Here is a 16,277-nt window from a genome sequence, read left to right on the forward strand (position 1 = left end):
CAATAGTCAGTGCTAAGCTCTGACGATAGGATCAGTTTAAGATAGATCCCATGTTAAAATAATGACCTATAAATGCAATATTTTATTTGCAGTATGCATGCTGGATAAATTCCGTAGTTTGCTTTCTGAATGTGTGTAGTTTAGGGTGTTTAGACAGTCCTTCTAAAGACTGAAGTGCTTAGGAGCAGCAGTCAAGTCACACTGCAGTAACTTTATTGAAAGCTGTTAGGTTTTTGGATCTATTACAATACAGTTTTCTTTTTTGTGTGTTTTAATAAGAAAATCCTGCGGGAATAAAGTTATTAGAAATTATTCCTTCTCCAGCAAACTGTTGAAGCCTAAATCTGATTTTAACTAGAAACATGAAAGTAGAAGGAAAAACTGAGTATTTTCCAATACTAAATTAGTTTTTTATGTTTCCTTTGAGCTTCTGAAGAGTACGAGCCACAGCATTTGTTTCTCCTTACAGTGCTTCATTGTAGACTCTCAGAGCACTGACCTTTTTCTGGGGTCTCCGTCTCAGGTCTGTCCACTGGAGGTTTCTTTGTTTATTCTCTGGATTGTCTCAGCCCACAATGAAGCTGCAGGGAAAATATTAATTCAGCTGATGTGTTTGCTGCAGTAGGTTTTGTGCAGTTCTGCTGTACRTTTGTAACTGCGAACCACAGATAAAACCTGTTCACTTCCCCTCCCCATAGGCCCTAAAACAGTGCTGGCATACTTACGAGCACAGCTGCGCAAAGCAGAGAAGTGTAAACTGATGAAGATGATTGTCATCGGTCCCCCACGACAGGGAAAGTCGACACTGATTGAGATCCTGCAGACTGGAAAAGTCCCTCAGATGATGCACAGTGATGCCACCATCCGTACGACAAAATGGGAGCTCCCCAAGCCAGTGGGACACAAGGCAAAGGTGAAAAACAGCCTAAGATACTTAGCCTCGGTGGAATTATTTGAGCCCTGCAGTATCCCTTTTGGGCTGACCAGACCTTGCAAGTGATGGACATTTAGACCTGCCACAATTCCTTTGATTTTCCAGTTGATTATAGAGGACAGGTCTGTTTTCCTCAGCATTCAACCTTGACTTTGTATCCTAAAGAGTGAGAGCCATATGGAGATTGCTTAAATTCTGGCTAAGTCCCAGCTCGGGTGGTTTTTGGACACTGAGTCTGAGAGAGTGTTTCAAATCCGCTTCTCTAAAGCACCACCCAATGGGTTGTCCCTTCATCTGGGACTGGAAAATGGGACATCAGTACCTAAACCTAGACATCCTTCATGTCAGAACTGTCCTAGACCAGGAAGGTGGGTAGGACTTAGATGCCTGACCTCCGTTATGATTCAGGGATATCTAAGGCATACTTTAAACACCCAAATCCCAGGCAGCTCATCCAGGGAGTGCATCAGCCCATACTGAACTCATCTGGGCCGCATTGAACTAATTCAAGCATGTAGGTGGCCCTGTCCACTGCCTGCGTAATAACACAAGGATTGGGGCATGCAGAGCTAGTTCCGGGGCTTTTGTCAGAGCTGAGGGTGTGCAAACCCATGGCTCTCCCTTCCCGGATGAAAGCCATGGCCACCAGGCTGTTCTGGAAGGGGTGGAGGAGCCTGCTGAGTTCAGCTATTCTCCAGTGAAGCGTGCCAGGCCAGAGAGAGAAAGAAAAAGAGCAAGCAGAGCCTGACTCTTTAAAGACTTGCATGGGAGAAGGGAATTGTGCATTTTGTGTTGAAGAGCAGTTGAATAAAATAAAAATCTAGACAGCATCGTAAACCTGGAGTGGGATCAAGAGGTACAGCTCTTTTCCAAGATGCTGAATGGGCTTTGTCCCTACCTTGGAGTCTGTCTCTCTGTACAAGAACCCACACTGAAGGTCTTGGATGAGCAAGGCTGCCCTGGTGCTGGTTAGGGCTTGGTTCAAACAAAATGGAAATTCTTCCAGCTGTTCCTGTGAGGCTTCAGACTGGGATTGTGCTAGGAGATCAGAGCCCAAGTGAGATATTTAACTCCTTGATGAAATCTCATAGGGCAACTTGTCCTATGGGGTCAGGCAGTACTTGGTCCTGGACTGGTAAACAGAGCCTGCTTGGTATTACATGATGCTCTGGGGAAGGTGCCTGGAGCTGGGTTTGGCTTCCTGCACAGTTACAGACCTCTTGTCCCCCCAGGGCCAAGTGATTTAGGGACAGAGCCTCCAAGGCACATAGGTGCTTCCTACTGCAAAATTGGGAACCTGAATACCATTTAAATGGAGAGCAGTGCTTCCTCCTAGTGCTGTTGCGAGGCTGCACTGAGAAGCGGGCGCTGAGATACTTGGGAGAGGACCTGAGCTAAGCTGTAGAGACCTGCATTCACGCGCTCCCCTGAATATCGGTGAATCTGAATCACAGCAAGGCATAACTCTGGCCCATCTCTGGTGTGACACGTATATGTCAGTGGCCTCCAAACAACAACCAGGCAGTGTTTGTGAAAGGCATGAGAAGGTGCCTCCTGAGCACCTTTTGTGTGTTTGGCTCAGCTGGGGTTGAACTCAGGGGAAGTGATTTCAGCAGGGGGTTTCCTGCTCCCCGTCGCAACGGCAGATAACTAGCTGCAGCGGTCCTGCCGAGCGTGCCACAGACAAGGATGAAACAGCTCCTATTCAAGACGTAGTGAAACACAGGGCTCAGAATGAGACTTCTGTTTGTTCTGCAGAATCCACAGCATCAACTGGAGATTTACCAGCATCAAGGGCACCTCTATCATTTTAGCAGCAAGTAATTAGTCTTGATTTCCTGTGGGGAAGTGGTAGCCGTGCTTAACAATTGCTTGTTGATTTTTCTTTCCTGGAGGCACAATTAGGACATTGAAACCCTTCTTGTGTCATACATTATGCAGGCGTAGGTTTATGCTTCGGCTATTATCTCCCCGTGATTTACAGCAACCGTTTGATTTGAACACTTCTCTTTGTCTAAGTAGGTTGATTCAGTGGAGTTCAACGTCTGGGATATCGGAGGCCCAGCAAGCATGGCTACAGTCAATCAGTGTTTCTTCACAGACAAAGCATTGTACATAGTTGTATGGAACTTGGCACTGGGGGAAGAAGCTGTTGCAAACTTACAGTTCTGGTTGCTGAACATTGAGGTAAGAAGTCACTGGTGGGCTCCAGAATATCTATTTATTAAGTAGTAAACCCATACGTCATTATGGGATATTATAGAATCTTTTTGGCCTGCTTTTCAAAACTCCACAACCTATGAATTTTGCATAGCTTTTGGAATTAATTTTTCATTCTCCTGTAGGCGTGTTGCTATATTTAATGGTTTAAATTTATCATTTGCTTTATTCTCCCTCACACACACCAGAGAATGAAACAAAAGCTGATTTATAAACCCTTGCTAAGGAAGGCTGAACATACTTATTTTGGAATTAGTGTTAGACCACACTGTGCTCTGAGGGGGTTTTGAAGCATTTTCTTTCTTGTGTGGGTTAGACGCACATTAGTCTAGAGGTTATGTTTTTAACACTTTATATTCCGATAACCAGATTGTGTCTCCTGGCCARCTCTCAGTCAAGAGTCAGAACAGCAGTGAGTTCTTTGGCACTGCTTGTTCTTTTATAATACAATGTTCGTAATTTTTTATAACGATGTTCATTATTTGAAATTGATCTTAACATTACATGTGCAGCCATGGGCTCTAAACCAGTGCCTCTGAGAAAAGATATCTTGGCATTACAAAAAATTTAGCTGAATATTCAGCAGCAATCAAAAGCCCAGACTGGGTAACAAGGCAGAAAACATCACAGTGACATTTCATAAATGTATGGTGCACCTGTGTCTGATACATTTCAAGAAGCATATAGTAGTGTAAGAAAAGGCACAGAGAACAATACTGGGAGATTATTCCAGGGAAAATCACTGCATGCTTACCCTGTGCATATACTCTTTGTTAGGCCTCACACAGAATCTTGGGCTGGCTGGGCCCTTTGGTCCAACTGGGTACAGCCGTCGCTCCTGGGTTTGCATGAGTTAAGTCTGACGTCATTCAGATTGCAGTGAGTGTCGTAACAGAGAACTGGATTGGTTGCAAATAAACAAATACATTTCTGCATCTGAATTTTCTTCTGTGTTCAAAGTCATTTGGATCCTCAAGCTGATCTCCACTTAAGCCTGTGCAATCCCATTGTATTTGGCAGCATGTTCCCTGCAATCTGGATACTTTCCAATCCTGTAATAGAATCATGGAGGGATTGGAAGAAACCACAAGATCATCTAATCCATTCCTTTGCACTGATTCAGGATTAAGTAGGTTTAGACATTTCTGGCAGTTTATCTCACCTCTCCATATACCTCCAGTGAAAAAGATTGTGCAGCTTCCCTCAGTATCCATTCCAGAGCATCACCACCATTGTATGTTAGACTGTTTTTCAGGATATCAAAGTTAGATCTTCTATCTACAAATCAAGCTACAGTTCTTTTTGCCTTGCTCTGGGTGAACATGGTTCCCATCATTTAGCTGATTCATGGAAACTTAATGCCCCACGGTAACTCCCTTTATGGTGAGCCCTTACATAAAAAGCCCAAACTGACGGTTTCCTCGTCTGCAGTAGCGGCAGTCTATTGAGCCATATTCAGTAGGAGAACTTCTGTAATACCCCAATCATTTTTTGCTGTTGTCAAGCTACCAAGCCAGGTTGCTTCCATTTTATATTCAYGTATGTAACTTCCCTGTCTTAAATATAGTACTTTTCACATGTCCTCATTGAATTTACCGTGACGTAGTCTGGATTAGGTCATAGTCAGTGTTTTCTCTTGCAGGCCAAAGCTCCAAATTCAGCAGTGTTGGTGGTAGGAACACACCTTGATTTAATTGAAACTAAATTCCGTGTTGAGAGGATAGCAACCCTGAGAGCGTATGTCTTGGCTCTCTGTCGATCTCCCTCTGGATCCAGAGCAACTGGCTTCCCAGACATCACATTCAAGCACCTACAGTAAGTACTTGTGTCCTTATGAAGCTCATTCTATTTTATATCACCTTAATGGGCATAGTTTTATAATGCTCAATTTCCTTGGCAACAGAGCTGATTTAAAGACTCTTCAGCATTGCATTTCATCTATTTTTGGTTGAGAAATAACGTAGTATAATTAGAGGGAAGCTTAGCATAGCTCAGAGGTCAGCCTGGGTCTGCGAGCTGGAAGCTCTGAAGTCATGACCTTGGCCTGCCTGCTTCAATGCTCCTGCTGTGCTCAGCTTTCTTGTTAAACGGTGATACAGTTTATTAATTAACTTTGAGGGAGAGAACATATAGATTGGATAATTAATGCTGCAAAGCTTTAAAAAAAAGAGCATGGCTGTTGTAGGGCGGGTGCAGCAGGGTTTGGTGCGGAGAGGCTGCGTGAGTATGTCTCAATGCCTGAGGCAGAGAACGTGGCAGTGTTAGCGGGGCAAGAGCGGGGGAAAACCCCGGGAGCCCCTCGCAGCCCCAGCCGGGTCCTTCAAGTTCTCTGCACATGATAACGGATAGGTTGGGCAGCCTGGAAATTGGTATCAGTGAGGCTGCGGAGTGGACCGCCGCTCCCTCCCCTCAACTTGCGGAGGATGCCTTTGGGGAGAGGAGGCTCTTCCGGCTGGGAAAAAAAGCAGGTCTGGCAGCCAAGGGAGCGTGCAGCGCAGAGGGAGTGTGGGTGAGGCGGCTGGCACCAAACAGCTCGAAACYGTTCAGCATTACCCACGCCTGGGGCAAGGCACAGGTGGTTGGCTGGGAAAGGAAGCAGGGCTCTGCAGTGGCCCGTCACACTGTGCATCTGCTGCCTGGCAAAGTCATCGGGAGGCCTCCCACGCTCTGTTCTGCAAACGCAAGTGTTGCGTCGGGCATTGCAGCCATCTCCTTCCCATCAGGAGAGGTGCCTGGGGCCAGTGCGAGGCAGGCAGGCTCACAGTGAGAGAGAAAGAAAGCTTTATGGTTCATGCTCCTCATACCTCTTTTCCCATCACTGTAGAGCATCTCACCATGATCCCCCTCGTTCTTTCTCCAGGGGACTTTCTTTCACCCTGCCCCATGTCCTGCACATTTCCACCTCTCCATTGTGCCTAGTTTCCTGCCTCCTCCTTCCCATGCTCGCGGCAGACAGTCTCCTTCACTCCCCGTTGTGCATCAGGATGGGGCTTTTCTGAGCAGTGCTCTGAGCATCCGGTCGTCCTCCGGCATCCCAGTGAGCGAGCGCACACTTGCCCCCACCACTGAGGCTGAACTTTAACATAAAGGCTATTTCTTTAAAACACGGTTCTCCCTCTGCCGCAGGAACATGTGTGGGATCGGTGAGAAAGACCCTTTGTTGGGGAAAGCAGAAGAGAACTGTTCTTATGCAGCCAACAAAAAGGCCAGAAATAGTAGGAGTTGGAGAGAGCAGGTTTTTAGCTGTTAGAGAGATGATGAAGGCCAGCTTTTAGGATCTAAGCATCAATTCCCACATCACAGGATCCAGCTGAGCGAGGGCTGGAGCGAGGGTGGGAAAAGGTGTCTGTTAGTCATCATCGCATCTCTTTGATCTGAGCCTGGGAGAACTGGACTCGTCTCCAGCGAGGGCTGGAGCACAGTGTCCTCCTCCTTCCCGCAACCCCTTCCAGGGTGGTGCCTGTGTACAGCAAGGAAGGGACACGGGCTGATGGCTTTGGACCCTCTGCCAGGGAAGCCCCCAAAGGTCCCCACAGTGCACAGTGAATCAAGCAGGCAGAGCAGAGTTTGGCCAGTATATCTTCTCCAGGCTTCTCCGTTTCTTTCTCCCAAGCTAAAAATGCTCACTGAGAGCTTTCCTCCCATTYGTCTGGCACAGGAAATTTAAAATCACCGATACGAAAACGTGAGCCTGGAAAGGAAGCCAATGTGCCGATAAGGTTTGATAACCCCCACCCTTGCATGTCTTTTGCAGCGAGCTCTCTTGTAAGACTCTGGAAGGCCTCGATGGGCTCCGCCAGCTGATTTTTCACGTCACGTGCAACATGAAGGATGTTGGCAGCTCAATTTGCTCGCAGAAACTCGCAGGGAGATTGGTGAGAACTGTGCTTTCTAGTGGTGATCCTTACCAAAGGCGGGGGGTGTTTTTGGCTTGGTTTTGGCTTGGGAAGTAAACTTCGGGAGTTACTGCTGCTGCCGCTGGAAGCATGTAAAGTCTATAAAATAGCTGTCTGGCTTTGGAAAAAGTCAACGCTGTGGGRTGCCTGTAAAGAGGGAGATGCCTTAGCCACATAGTCACCGGCAGAGTGATTGCTGTTTGAAACGGACCCTGCTGTTTTTCTAACGTGGCTTGCAGATACCCAGAAGTTACCTTAGTCTTCAAGAAGCCGTCCTTACAGAGCAGCATAGGAGAAGTCAGAATGATGATGTGCAGTATTTAACGGACAGACAAATAGAGCTGATGATTGAGCAAACCCCAGGAAATGATATTAAAGACTACGAAGACTTGCAAACTGGTAGGTCAGAGCAGACCAGTAATTTCTTGGAAATTAATATGTGCAACTAATTGGGAAAATTTTTATAGAGGCTGTTACAGAGGTCTTGTTCTGCAGGGGCCAGGGAGAGCCCTTCCCCAAAGGGTGGCCRGAGGAGGGCCGGAGGAGGTGGCATGGGGTCAGAAATAAGGACAGAAAAGCGGCGAGATGTGCTTATGGCTGTGGGTTTTAAAAACAGAGTGCCAGATAGTAGCACGCCTCAGTTAAATGTTATTTCCTTGGCTTGGCTTGGCTACATCCTGACTGTACCTGATCTAGATAAAGCTGTCGAGATTGCCTTCTAATCTTTCCTAACCCCACTGTGGTTTCCTAGTGCTGGGCCGTTGCTGATCTGTCATTCTTTTTTATCTATTTTTACTTTTTGCAGCAATTAATTTTCTCATAGAAACRGGTACACTGCTGCACTTCCCAGACACAAGCCATGGCCTGAGAAACCTCTACTTCCTTGACCCAGTCTGGCTCTCCGAGTGTCTGCAGAGGATTTTCAACATCAAGAGCTCCAAGTCAGTGGCAAAGAATGGTGTTATCAGAGCAGAGGATCTCAGGATGCTGCTGGTTGGGACGGGCTTCACTCAACAAACCGAAGAGCAGTACTTCCAGTTCTTGGCCAAGTTTGAGATTGCGCTGCCAGTAGCTAATAACAGGTAGGCTGCCAGTTAGAGATGGTTTAGCCAGACTGGAGAAAAACAGCCATTTAATCAATGGCTATTAACAAGCTTTGTCACTGGAAGCAGCTGTCTTAACAAGGGTCTTGCTATGAGAAAATATTTGTGTGTTAAATAGTGTAACAGAAGATGCTCATCCATTTGGACTGCAGTTCCTTTGGCGTGGAAAGGCTGGYGTGAGCATCCCGTGCTCCAAACAAGCAGGGCTAGTTTGAAAACTTTCTAAAGGAGCCCTCTCAGCACGTTTTGGCTGGGCGTGTAAAAGCCGCTGGGGTGACTGGCTCGGCAGCCAGCGTGGAGGGGCAGTGACACCGGCAGGGATGTGGTGATGAGCAGGTGGAAGCTGTAATTGCTCCGCTGGTGCAGCTGCAGCTGGGAGAGGATGTGAGCCGCGCGGCTGCCGGGCTCGAAACATAGATGGGCTGGAGTCATCTGCTTCCAATAAAAGATCCTTGCTCCAGAGTATGGCGGAAAACTGTGTAATCAATAATTATGTCACCCTGAAAGCAATAGTATTTTATTTCTAGTGAGACCAAGGAAGTGTAGCTTAAGTAGCAATGTGATTTTCTTACTTGTAAGCCTCTCCCAAAGGTACTGATCTGTAGTTTTCCCAGAAATTGTCTAGGGAAACCTCACTCTCTTAAATGTTAATGAATCCGCCTCCCCCAGACCCCATTCGCTTTTCCTCTGGGCAGAGTTCCCTGCTTTTTTTCTCTTTCCATCTGCTTGGCGACCGCCTGTTGTTGAGTTGATGGTGAAACCATAGTCGTAGTGCGCTTTTGATTTAGCTTTTGCATTTCACTTCCTCACCCTTCCAGGACACGGCTGCATTGCTCGGAGCCTCTCGGGAACGCTGAATGCCAGCACAAGTGCAGCATTCTCCGTGCTGTCATTATGCCTGTCACTTATCCAGTCCCGGATGCCAACAAATTTTCTCAGGCTTAACACAGATAAAGCAGCAATGTTTCTGCTTAGGCCAAAATGCCTTTTGGACTCCTTGTCACTATCTGCCATTTTTCTTCAAGGCAATTACATTGTCAGTGCCTCAGGAACAAGGAAACGTTTTTTTCATGCCCTGCCCAATCTTTTTTAGAGCCATCCAAGCCACATTAACAGATTATTCTTCCCACTGATGGACTGTAGCTCTGGCAGGTTAGATTAATTTAATGTACAATCCAGACACAGAGCAGTTATTTGTTATTGTGCTTCTGCAATTATTGTCTAGATTGCCAGATAGGGTTTCTGTGCAATCGGTAGAGAAAACAGCTGCCAGTTTCTGTCCTGAAAGGGTGGATGGGGGCATGTTTCACATATTTTCAAAATTTGCATTGGCTGCTGTTCAAGAGCACCGAATCTCCATCTGTATTGTAAACCATTATATGCTTGTGGTCCAGAAGGCCTCACTGGCCTTCTTACTTCTTATGTTCTCAGACCCTTTCTTAGATGTGCTGAGGAAAATTTATTGGCAATCACACGATGAATCCACTACTTTTATGGAGCAGGTACTTGTAGCTTGATGCTCTCTGCATTTCTACCTATGGTGCATGTAATTCAGCTTTGTCCTACATGTTAAAATAGGGTTGAAAGTATGATCATTCTTATTGTAATTTGTAAGTGAAGAGAAATTTTTATCAGCTTTACATTCCAAAGATGTTTTATGGAATGCATAATTCCATCATGTAAAATGTCATCAGACTTTACGGACTGTGACATATGGAGAGAGCTGTTGTCTGGTGATGGCTGTTTTTACTGAGCTGATTTTTCAGGTTTTACAGAGTATTGCAGCTGCTGGAGAGAGAATGTGATACAAGGCTTAAAACATTGGATTTGGACCCAACATTAGTTCTAGTTGGGCATCTAGTTCCTGCCACTGCTATCACCTCACTGTTATTTTGGTCAAGTTCCTTGGCCATTTGCCTCATTGCTGTCATTATGCCCGTCAGAGATGAGTCCCAGATGCTGGCAAATTTTCTCAGGCTCAACACTGATAAAGCCGCAGCGTTTCTGCTTACAACCAAATACCATTTGGATTGACTTTCAATCATATAAGCATCTTGGAATGCATTTGGTACGGAAGAATACCACTGTTCTGGGATGTATTGGCAGGTGTTGAAAGCCATAAGCTCATTGTTTTCAAAACAGGTCTAGTCTTCCAGCAAGTTTTAGTTTCCCAAATGCTCAGGATCAGGACAAATGAATATTCAGTGCTTACTGAGAGATCTGAAAATGATTTGGAAACTATGGACCTCTGCACCAGTGTTGCTCTGTTGCTTCTGATCAGTCAGACTCAAATAGCACTGGGTATCCTTCCACACTTGGGCAAAGATCCATTGCTGGATCGAATACCCGATTGCAGGAGGAGACCCCTCCAAGACAAGTGATATCTCGATCTGGCAAAGCAAGCTCTTGCCGGAGGGGATTGTGAGGGATGTGGCTGGGAATCCTTCAGCTGCAGCGGGATACAGTGGGGAACGCTGTTGCATTGACCCGTAAGAGGTCTCGTTCACGCCGAGTCTGGGACGAGGGCCAGAGCGGTACAGTCCCAGCAGCCTGTAGCTGTCTCCTTCCTACCTCCCACAACACCTCCTCTCCTCATCTTCCGGGCTTAGTGGAGCTAAGCTGCTGTATGTGGTTTTTGCATTTATCTTCTGTTCCACTTAGGAGCACAGCTGTAATTCTCTGCTTATAGGCAGAGCACAGTCTGTACAGATACAAGTCTGAATGAGTCCTAACATCACAGCTGTTCTAATGACTCCTATATTTTAATGCATTTAATTTGTGATTACACAAATGTCCTGTCCATTACATCAATTTTAGCCCTGTCCAATAGTCGTGGATGTATTACTTAATGCCTGTTTTGCCTCTGCTTGCTTCCATGGTATAAATGAACTTCTCTATGTATTGCTCCAGTGCCTTCAGTCTAAAAGCTTTTTTATATGCTGTGCCATTAAAAATCTCTTTGGAGACTGAATCGCCTTATTATCCGGTATCAAGGTACTTGCTGTTACAATCTATAGCTAAAATTTGAACCGTTGAATTTGATTTGTTTCAGCTACCTCCTCCCTCATCTGCTGCCTACCAAGCCAGCATTAGATATCCACGGGTTCTGCCACCAGACCACAAACACGGTCCAAAGGGTCTTCAAGATGAGTTTCGTCCCAGTTGGCTTTTGGCAAAGATTCATAGCCCGAATGTTAATTAGCCTGGCAGAGATGGACCTCCAGGTATGCTACTGTATCTCTCTGCAAGCCAATGAAGACAGCTAAAGTTACTGTTTGCTAAAAGTGTAAATGGGTGTCTCTTCACGTCCAGCTGGCTTCAGTCACAGACAGAAGTAGCATTACTTCTGTAAACAGGGAGAGATGAGTCTCCACAATCGAAATCTGATTTTGTTTTCACAGTAAGTGTCATTTAGAAAGACAAATTGACACTGGAGAAGAAAGCCTGCATTCTCTGCAGCCTCCTTATAACGCAATTCCCTGGAACGTCTCGGCACATCCAGCATCTTCCAATTACTTGTAATTGGAGCTCTGCCTGCAGCTCTTGTCCATGACAGTGTTCCCCTGGGCCAAGGGCTGCTATCTGGATCTTTGTGGGTTTAAATTAGAAGAAAATTACAAGACTGTTGCTTTAATGGGATAACGAGTGCAAGCAGGCACCCTATTAGTGCAGATGCTATGCATATCATTAAAATAGTATTTGTAAGCTTGTGAAAGCTAAGTGGATTTTGTTGTTGCTATGGACAATTTTTTGCAGCAGTTTGTATCTGAAAACATAGCCCTGCTGGAAACAGTGATAAATACCTGCAAAATATTTCTGGTTCTACTGTGGTATCTCCTTAACAGTTATGCATTTAAACTGTGTTCTGTCATTGATGTACAGAGCATTGAAAGCATGATACTTGTTTTTACCTGTGTTAAAGGGCTGTCTTGGCAGTCTCTTGCTTAGGTCTTCATGGGCACTACGTAACCCTAGAGCATGTTTGCTGGGGACCTCATCCAGTACTCGCTGAAGTGAATGGAAAGGACTGTAGGCATCAGACCAAGTCTGCAGACAAATAAGCATTAGAGCAATGATTATAGTGGAATTCTGCAGATTATGTCTTTGGTTTAAAAACAAAAATGCATTCTGCTCTAAGTGCTGGTTTGAAATGTCTTGGAGAAAAGCCATCTTCCTCCTACTGAAACAGGTGGAAAAGTTAGCTGTCTATGTTGAAGGCAGACTAATCAGTCACTAAAGGATTTAACTCTTCTTTAGGTGTATAGGAATTTTGCAGATTAAAAATTAGTGTAACAAATGTCCCCAGGATTATAGAAATGAATCTGTTCACTGGCATGAAGTTGTTCCTTTTTGAGTTGGATGGAAACTTTTTCACTGCTGCAAAAACAACTGTTACTGTATGTATTTTCATGCCATCACAAAAGTCTTTTATGAGTGCTGGTCATTTTAGTGGAAAAGCTATGATAATATCTGTGAAAGCCAGAAAAAGAAAAGTCACCTTATTTTTTGATTAAAACAATGTCCTTATGAGAAATTTCTGTAATTTAATGATTATCATACTTTTCTGCTTATTTCAGCTTTTTGAAAACAAGAAGAACACCAAGACACGAAGCAAAAAGGTGACCATCTACAGCTTCACAGGCACCCAGAGAAACCGCTGCAGCACGTTCCGAGTCAAAAGGACTCACACTGTTTACTGGCAGGAAGGTCTGTTCGTTACCTTTGATGGAGGCTATCTTAGGTAATTTGTGTTCGTATGCAGCATGCGTTACAAGGGACTAATAAAGCGTATGAAACACGTCATCCGAATGGAGATGAATGGGCCTGACTCATGCTGTATGCTCACCCATCAGTAGAAGAGGAGGCTCTTCTAATAGAAATAGCTCATCTGGTGACAACTTGGGACAATGACGATGAATAAGGGATTATTTGGCAGTTCTGAATTTATCAACTGTATGTGTTATTGCAGTCACAAATTTAAAGAGGTCTGAAAAAAGAAAGCGATATTCAGAGCAGAACTCTTTGCCAGGGTATAATCGTGCGTTTTCGCATGCGAGCAGGTCCTTAGATCGAAGTGTTTTCCACTGAATTGTTAAACCTTACCACTACATGGCAGCAGTCCAGATCAGTGGAGGTGTTTTTGTGGCACCCAACTTTGTGTGATAGGGACTATGGACTAAGGTTGAAGCTGGCCAAGGTAGTGGACTGCTGGCCGCACGTCTGGGGAAAATCTGCTGTCCCTGTTCTTTCACAAATGCAGAGAGTAGCTGGCCACTTAAAAGACCTTAATATCTGCAGTACCTGCAGATATATTTAATTCCAGTCCCTGGCAAGATAAGGAGGAACCACTAGTGCTGTTTTGTGGTTGGAGAGTGGCAGGGCATAGCGGCTCACCTGAGTTCATTCAGGCAGTCTGTGGCTCAGCAGAGCCTTGGTCCCATGCCTGAACCCTAAATTCTGGATCATGCCTACGGTTGTGCTTTATTTCCCCATGCACAAGGCTTCAGGGAGTCACAGAATTAATTTTTTTGTTTAAAAGCATGTTTCTTTGTGGGAATTGCACAAAAAGGGTTACGAGCATAATTTTTTTCCAAACAGTTCTTTTTAATTATTACGGGGCCACTGGAATTTTGTTACTGACTAATAAAACTCTTCACCCTCCCATCACTCTAGATGAGATATTTCTGTCAAAACACTCTCCATCCACTTCATCGAGGCCAACAGAAGTTGCTTTGATCTTCTGTACTGTTTACCCGTTGTGAGCAACCAGCATTTCTGTGCAAGACAAAGTAATTTGCAGAATAGTAGACTGAATTGAAAATCACCTTCAAAGCTAGATTGCTTTTAATTTTGATTACTTATAAACTACATGGTATTTTGTAACTCAGGTTATCTGAGATAAGAAAGTTGGCTGACATGGATACTTCACAAAAGCTTCATTTGGCTTTCTTGTGGCTTCCTTTCACAGTGTGGAGTCTTCTGATGTGAACTGGAAAAAGAAAAAAAGTGGCGGAATTAAAATCATTTGTCAGTCAGAAGTGAGAGATTTTTCAGCAATGGCGTTCATCACAGATCATGTCAACTCTTTGATAGACCAGTGGTTTCCTGGTAAGAGGACTGTTGTGATTTTCTGTGCAGTACTGTGTCTTTTTAACAGAAGGTCCTTTGACAGGGCTCTCCAGGTGCACAATATTGTGTGTTAAATGAAGACCCCTCAGGCTCTTACAGTCTCAAGCCAATAAAGTTTGAGAAAAGCTGATAACCTGCAGACAGATCAGGATTCTTTGCCAACACACCTTGGTCTAGACATTGTGTCTTTCAGTCTTTCAATCACAGCAAACACAGATGAAATATTACAGTGCAAACCGGACCTGCTTCTATAGAAATCCAAGACAGACTCTTCCAGTGCTCATAGTCAGGGCAGGATTTGGCCCAAGCTACTTGGCACTGTCTCTTACTGGCAAAACTTATTTTGGCACCAGCTGGGATCGGCATTTTACCCATAAATTGCCATTTCTAACACCCTGTAATTTATAAAATTGGTATGTGAGAGGCGTGAGTGAATATGATACCAAGGACTCTGTGCCAAGGTAACTTCCTTGACTCCAGCAGTTGTTTATACTGTGATCAGCAGAGATCMTGCTGTTACCCAGTGGGCTGTTTGTAACCCCAAATGTACTTTTTTTTAAAAAACAAAACAAAATCTGAAGTATTCTTTGTCATCCCACACGGGTCCAGGAAACAATGCCAAAATCTCTTGTTTGGAGGTTCTTTTATGGAGACAGAGTGGTGCATTCTCACATAATCATTTTCTGCACTTTACAAAGACAAAATAAAATTTATTTGCCTTTGGATTAAAATAATGATAACATTAATCGCTGAGGCTTGAGAAGAGTCATGACTTCAAAGGCTCTGGCCTGGATTCACCCCACCTAATTGCAGGCATTTAATGGAGCCTGTTACCACAGAATCCTCCCAGGGCCGGTGGGGGAATGTCCCAAAGGTTTGCTCTCGGTGGGATCCGAGTTTCCGTTGAAGGGGCTGAAGGCATTGCTTGTAAGGGAGCCCAGAGCAGCCGTGTTCCTAACTTCAGTGACATTGCACCCGAAGCCACCTGACAGCTTGCAGCCGGGTCCGGGGCTCGGGGCCAACCTCGCAGCTGCCCTTCCTCTGCCGTGCGGTCATGCCCCTTTGGCATACGCGGGCATCCCTATCCATGGTTCGCAGAAAGCCATCCAGGTAGTAGGAGCTTCCCTCCCCTTCTTTATTTCTGTACCTCAAATTTCTACAGGTCCTGAATGTATTTTCTTTGCAAGCCTGTGCATTGCCTGTGAACAAAGCAGGGTGGCTATTAAGTTACATCAACAGCACTGTCTCTTCAGTCTTGTCCCTGCTATCTGTGTCTCGTTTGCAAACAGCTTTTTAATTATCCCAGTCAGTACGCTAGAATAAACTGCTGTGCTCATGCGTCTGGCTGTTTTCAGGTGGTGGATCCAGGTAGTGACCGCAGACATTTGAATGCGCTAGGAGTTGTGCGCACTATGTTATGTGTTTGCTTGTTTGGTTTTAAGCCCTCACGGCCACTGAGAGCGATGGCACGCTGCTGATGGAGCAGTACGTGCCCTGCCACATCTGCGCCGCTTCCAGGCTGGAGCAGAAYGAGTGCGGCGAGAAGGTGGAGGACGCGCAGTACTTCAACATGGAGGACTGTGTCCTCACTGCCATAGAGCTGGACTGCATCACGTGCCCGAACCACCCCGATGTCCCTGTTTCTCTCCAAGAGCTGGTTCCAGAGCTTTTCATGACAGATTTTCCTGCCAGGTAATGTTATTTGGCAGCCTTTGGTTGAATTTCAGTGCGTAGATAATTCATTTGGTTTTCTTCTAAGTCATTTCTGCTAGAGGAACAAACTCATCCACTCTTGATCCCGGCTCTGACAATCCATCCCAAACCTCACTCCTCGCTTGCGTCAGCAATTGCTGTGTGCCGATCCAAGACATCACTCTGTGGTGACTCTGAGATCCCTGTGGTGCAAAGTGAAAGTCTCTTTTTAAAGCCATCACTGTCCTGTATTGCCCAGTATAGCGTAGTCTGGCCAGAGTTTTCTGTAGTCGGAGTCTTTCT

At 45.2% G+C, this 16,277-nt stretch overlaps 1 protein-coding gene across 1 annotated transcript in view; it reads left to right on the top strand.

Annotated features, from left to right (window-relative positions):
- The window catches only part of LRRK1 (leucine rich repeat kinase 1), a 76,867-nt gene that overhangs the window by 43,486 nt on the left and 17,104 nt on the right, over positions 1–16,277 (top strand). The window contains exons 15-24 of the mRNA XM_026074866.1: positions 699–913; positions 2,957–3,121; positions 4,797–4,969; positions 6,909–7,029; positions 7,290–7,449; positions 7,856–8,132; positions 11,206–11,377; positions 12,731–12,894; positions 14,122–14,261; positions 15,725–15,974. Coding sequence (XP_025930651.1) covers positions 699–913; positions 2,957–3,121; positions 4,797–4,969; positions 6,909–7,029; positions 7,290–7,449; positions 7,856–8,132; positions 11,206–11,377; positions 12,731–12,894; positions 14,122–14,261; positions 15,725–15,974 — 1,837 coding nt within the window. The remainder of the gene's footprint in view (positions 1–698; positions 914–2,956; positions 3,122–4,796; positions 4,970–6,908; positions 7,030–7,289; positions 7,450–7,855; positions 8,133–11,205; positions 11,378–12,730; positions 12,895–14,121; positions 14,262–15,724; positions 15,975–16,277) is intronic.

This window comes from Apteryx rowi, unplaced genomic scaffold, assembly GCF_003343035.1.
Source record: "Apteryx rowi isolate R43461 unplaced genomic scaffold, aptRow1 scaffold_11, whole genome shotgun sequence".
NCBI classification, from domain to species: Eukaryota; Metazoa; Chordata; class Aves; order Apterygiformes; family Apterygidae; genus Apteryx; species Apteryx rowi.